The 6,000-nt window shown below is 44.9% G+C and overlaps 1 protein-coding gene across 2 annotated transcripts in view; it reads right to left on the bottom strand.

The window, feature by feature from the left end:
• Positions 1–5,513: 5,513 nt before the first annotated feature.
• The window catches only part of RUS3 (root UVB sensitive protein (Protein of unknown function, DUF647)), a 57,127-nt gene continuing 56,640 nt past the window's right edge, over positions 5,514–6,000 (bottom strand). For both annotated transcript variants that reach the window (XM_086495637.1, XM_086495636.1), the window contains one exon: positions 5,514–5,959. In XM_086495637.1, the coding sequence (XP_086351763.1) occupies positions 5,870–5,959 (90 nt within the window). In that variant the 3' untranslated portion in view covers positions 5,514–5,869. The remainder of the gene's footprint in view (positions 5,960–6,000) is intronic.

The raw sequence follows: 6,000 nt of genomic DNA, 5'->3' as shown, positions 1-6,000 counted from the left end.
CAAAAGACACATAAAAGCAAGATCTTGAGCACGGGATGGATGCAAGACATAAAGAAGTGGTTTGGGAGATGGGATGCATTACACTTGCTACATGATGCTTCAATTGACTCTCAAGTGAATGAAGCTTTTCTACAACGCCAATGTATTACGGCTTGGGAGAAATCCGGTGGGTCACGCTTCATACATTACACCACCTATATTGCCCCCAACTACAAAACCATGTTCTTCGCTGAGAGAGGAAACCGTACTCACACTTACATGCTTGAGCCTATTCCCTTGTCCGCGATACGCACTATCGCAGCAATTCGGCTTAGCTCCCATTTCCTTCGATGCGAGATAGGGCGTTGGGGCAATGGAGAAGAGTCAAATCGATTGTGCACATTATGCTCACTGCAAGTTCGAGAGTCTGAGTACCACACACTACTAGAGTGCTCAGCTTTTGATCACATCCGAACTTGCTTCTCTCACATTTTCAGCCATAACTTAGACCTACACACTTTCCTCTCCCAGCCAAAGTGTGGGCTCTCCATTGCGACTCTCATCACTACAATTTTGGAGCATCGAGAGTCACTCATCAGTCATACACATACTACATCACATGTAACTTTGGTCCCATAGGTCATATTTGACCTCCGAGGACGATAATAAAATCTATCTATCTATCTATCTCTCTCTCTCTCTCTCTCTCTCTCTCTCTCTCTCTCTCTCTCTCTCTCTCTCTCTCTCTCTCTCTCTCTCTCTCTCTCTAAACCTGTAGAGCAGCAACACCTTCGTTTCGATAGCGCTGCTGCATTTGATAAGCTTAATTAAGGTTTTAGTTTGCCTTCGTTTTGAGCATAATTAAGTTTCTAAGATGAAGCTCTATATTGTTTTCAGCTTTCCAAATTCCTATGGAGCCAAGTCATGCAAGCAGAGGTAAAGAGAGAGAGAGAGAGAGAGAGAGAGAGAGAGAGAGAGAGAGAGATTAATCATTTCTTTTTTGATCCTTGGAGATTTTGAACTTTTTTCCTTGGAAGATTCGTCAGCTGGTGAAGTAGCCTTGCCTCCTCGGGCTACAGTTTTCCTCCTTGCGAAGTGGGCAAAGCTTCCCTGCCTCGAGATGTAGGTGCTTGCGCTCCCATGAATGGGTAGAAAGAAAGCCTTCGTACCTTCCCTTGCTTGCTCACAATATGTGGATTGCCGCAGCACATGCAAAATTCTCTCTCTCTCTCTCTCTCTCTCTCTCTCTCTCTCTCTCTCTCTCTCTCTCTCTCTCTCTCTCTCTCTCTCTCTCACACACACACACACACACACACACAACTAGCTCCTCTGCACCCCCTTCTTGCTATTGAGCCCCTTCCCCTGCTTGCTCGCAGGTGGACTGCCTTAGAAGGTAAAAAATTTACAGGTTTCGGCCGCTTTGATGGAGGTAGAGAGGCAGCAAATGTTATTGATGTTGAGGGCACGCAGTACGAAGCCCACCATACATGGATTGGGATTCCGTTTTGGATGCATCAAAGGGCTTGGGTTTGAGAAAGACTTCACTCGAACTAGGCAGGATGTGCCGACACTGCTGTCATTCCGAGGTGATGCAGCTTTATATGGAAACAATTCTGGAAAGTTGTTCAATCTCGCAGTTGACTCCCACACACACAACTAGCTCCTTAGCATCCCCTTCTCAGAGCCCACATGGGTGCCAGTTTCTTGCACTGGCTACTATCAACACTTGGCTTTTCTGGCATCCCCAACAAGCGAGGTAGTGCTATTGAGGTATAGTAGTTGGACAGTTACACAATTAACGTTCATTAATTCTTTTGTAATTCTTACCATTAGAGCTCTCATTTATAGCAAAAACGACGATGGTTTATTGCCGCAAAGTCGCAGCACGATGAAAAGGCGGCTATGGTGTATTAGTCCGATGCAGCCACCCGAAGTCATTCCCCAACATAGCCACCATAAAATAGTACCATTATTATACTTTGTATTATATGATACAACACAGCTAGAGCTACAGACATGGTTGGGGTTCTATGTATTTTAAATAATTCAGAGTGCCTTCATTATTGTATTGGAATGTCATCGATGCCTCTACAAGCAATTGAGAAAGTGTTTGACCATTTTGGAGTTTCTGTTTGTGTGTGTGTGTGTGTGTGTGTGTGTGTGTGTGTGTGTGTGTGTGTGTGTGTGTGTGTGTGTGTGTGTGTGTGTGTGTGTGTGTGAGAGAGAGAGAGAGAGAGAGAGAGAGAGAGAGATTATCCAACTATAGTGAGCAAGTAACAGGTTATGTGAGGGTCGTACCCAAAACAATTCTATGCTTTAAATTCTCGAAATTTCCAGGAGCTTTTGGGTCAATTATAACATTTTTGCTTCATTCAACTTGATGGGTGTTTATCTTTGATTGTCATTTTGTATCTCATTAAGTACAAATATTTCGCTTAAGGCCTCAATTTACACTTTGACTCATCCCATTGTTTTTTTTGGGGTGCAAAAGCAAGATCCAACTTTGACTGAGGGTTTATGTAGATAGTGTTGGCAATCTCGGGTTTATGTAGATAGTGTTGCAATCTCTGTTGCATCCGGTGCCTTTAGGGGTGTGCATTAGACACGGCGAGACAGTGAGTCCGGTACCTTCAGGGAAGTGTATTGTACACACACACACACACACACAGAGTTTCTCAATGGCCACATGTCTAGGTTTCCTTGCATGTGCTTGGGAGAGGTGAGAGAGAGTTGCACGCAACGGAAACTGTGCGGATTGCCAAGTTGCAGAAGGCAGGCCATCCCCAACGGTCAATAGAGGGAGAGAGTCTGAATTTTGAACTAAAATAGATCTGCAAGTGGTCGCAGCTATCACTCATCTCCTCTCACTCTTCTGACCACACACACACACACACACACACACACACATGACACTTAGAGCTCGGTTGGCCTGCAACGAAGGTGCACAAGCAAAATTGATGTGTGTGTGTGTGTGTGATGAGAGAGAGAAAAAGGTGCGTGTTGGAGGTTTTTGTGTTTTTTTTTCGGGGCGAGTGGGGGGGGGGGGGGGGGGGGGGGAGGTGTTATAAAATGTGTGGTGGGGGGATGGCAATAGCACAGAGAAAGCCAACTAGACGGGGTTGACACGCAGGGACAGGCTGCCAATCTCGATAGATCCCATGAGGGGAGTGAGAGAAAATCCAAGGAAATGGGAAGGCAAGGGGCGTGTGCTTTCTGGCCCTAGGCAAGAGAAAATGAGAGGCGGGGCCTGGGCGGGATCTTGAGGAGGAATCCAAGTTGAGGGGATTCATGTTGAGCAAGACGAACATGCCAGTGCAGGGAACATGATAGTTGCAGGTGATTATATGGGAGGATTGGAATTTTTTTGTTGTATGTGGGCTACTGCAGGAAGCAATGATCTCTCTCTCTCTCTCTCTCTCTCTCTCTCTCTCTCTCTCTCTCTCTCTCTCTGTGTACATCTCTGTGTCGAGAGGGTGGACTGACGTCAACAGGAGTTGGAAGTGGGGCATAGATTTTTTGTGCAGCAATGCATGAGGAGAAGTAAGTTTTTTATTGTTGTGGTCGACGTTAGTGCGCTGCTCTATTCCCAACTGCAATCACGATGTCCCTCGACTTGCACCGCTGGAGGCAAAAGCACGAAGGGATGCACAAGAAGGGCAGGAGGTGGAGCGTGTGAGCAAGACGTAAGGCTCCGTGTTCTCTCTCTCTCTCTCTCTCTCTCTCTCTCTCTCTCTCTCTCTCTCTCTCTCTCTCTCTCTCTTCCCGTCGCAATGATAACAACAAGGAAGGGTTGGGAGCGATGGACACAAGGGGTGCAGGGACGTGGCGGAGGCGTGCAGGGGGGGGGGGGGGTAGGAGCATACACTTGCACCTTCAATACACAAGATTTTTTGTGTAGCAATGCATGAGGAGAAGCAATTTTTTTATTGTTGTGGTCGACGTTAGTGCGTTGCTCTATTCATATCTGCAATCACGGTGTCCCTCGACTTGCGTCATTGGAGAAAAAAGCACGGAGGGCTGCACGGGAGGGCAGGAGGTGGAGCATTTGTGCAAGACGTAAAAAGCCCTGTTCTCTCTCTCTCTCTCTCTCTCTCTCTCTCTTCGCGTTGCAATGATGACAACAGGGGAGGGTTGGGAGCGATGGACACGAGGGGTGCAGGGATGGGGCGGGGGGGCGGTAGGAGCACCACTAGAGGTGCCACCGCCGAAGGCAACGCCATTGTACATGGGTCAAAAAGTATCCATAGGTTATTGGTGATAGTGTTGATCGTGTGTGTGTCGTTTTAAGAGCGAACGAAACCCGCCGATAGGCGTCGCGCGAGCTAGTATATATATATATGTATATAGACTAAACGTCATGAGTCAGATATAAAAATTAAACTTTATGTAACGCATAAAACGCAATTGGAAGAGTTAGAATTAAAACCTCTCTTTTTCACATTCCAACTACTTTATATATACAACACAAAAAGAAATTTGAAGATTCACAACAAGAAATACAAGAATTTATAGAGATGAAACCACTTGTATTTTGCTTTTTTTGTTTTGATACGTACATAAATAATCAACAATTCATCGTATATCACTACAAAGAGTTCCATGCATCTATCATAACAAACAGCTCGAGAATGCCCCTAAACCTTAAGAATGCCTCTCCAAACACTTAATATTAGTCTCTATCATAAAGTTATGCGATTTACGTCTTACTCAATTGCATATGTGAAAAGCCGCATGAGGCCAAAACACCATATTTTTATGAAGAAGAGGGGACCTAGAGGCTATTAATAAAGCAATTGTGTATATAGCTTAAGAGAAAGTACTCCCTTGTAAAGTTACAAGGTTGAGAGTGTGGTAGTTACTACACCAAGACAAGCCCTGCAACGTAGTCATCACTATCAATCTAGTAGCGACTTTCCTCTTGATCAAACTGGCATCTCTACTAGTAGTAGCTACCATGTGATCACTCCTCAAGCGGCTTGGTCATTGATTTTCTTGATCAATGGCATATGCCTGACCCTTCGAGATTTCACACCATTGCAATGTGAGAGACCATTTGTTCATGACATCAATGCCTCCTTAAGAGTAACCGTCTTTCACATGTGCCTCTTCTTTATCATAATCCTTACAATTGAATGAAACTACTTTGAATTGCATCAAGTACACCTCATCCCACCAGCCATGGAATCGAGCGCACGATTGGGCTGCAATCTCGAGGAGATCAAATGGCGACCAAAAATCAAGAGAGAGAGAGAGAGAGAGAGAGAGAGAGAGAGAGAAGAAAGCGAAATGAAAGGAATACCCATACAAGCACATAGGGGGTAGTTGTTCCATTAGTATTTGAGCTTATCGACTTCATGACACCAATCTTGATTGGTACTAAAGATGCAGAAACCAGCTCCAAGATAAAGCCTAATTGATGAGAGTTATATTCTAATTGAAAACATACCCACATCGGGTAGCTTATGCTCTTTTTAAAGTGCCTCCACACTGATTTTTACTCATTGACATGTATACTACTCATTGACAATTGGAGAGGATAAAAAGATACTCCTTGTGGGTGGTGTTACTCTTATTCCAAGCCTGCTTAGAGGCACTGGTGAAGGAAGCACTTAAACAACTGGTTTGGAAGACGTCACAGTTGACATTGGAGCTATATTCTCCACTAGGGGTACATATAGTTGCGGCGCTGTCTTGCCCGGAGAAGACAAAAACGGCGTGGAAGTTCTCCCCTAGTGAAAGAGAATACTGTTTCTTGCTTTGTAAAAGATTGCTATCGGTAAAATGTATGAAATTGTGTGCATGATTCAGTCGAAGTGGCTAGCAACATGGATCTCTTTCGTGGTAGCCATTAGTCACAATTAAGGATGCATTATTTACACAGAATTAAGGATTAGTCTGATTTGAGATCCATATGCCACTCCGCACGCCACCTCTCTGGCACCATGTGGATTCTGTTCACATTCCATCCTGAAGCATGGAGCTTTGAAGGCACACAAATACCCATATCTCAATGTCACCTCC

This window comes from Adiantum capillus-veneris, chromosome 22 (assembly GCF_014529385.1).
Source record: "Adiantum capillus-veneris isolate H3 chromosome 22, ASM1452938v2, whole genome shotgun sequence".
Lineage (NCBI taxonomy): Eukaryota > Viridiplantae > Streptophyta > Polypodiopsida > Polypodiales > Pteridaceae > Adiantum > Adiantum capillus-veneris.
This window is presented reverse-complemented; position numbering and strand designations above follow the sequence as displayed.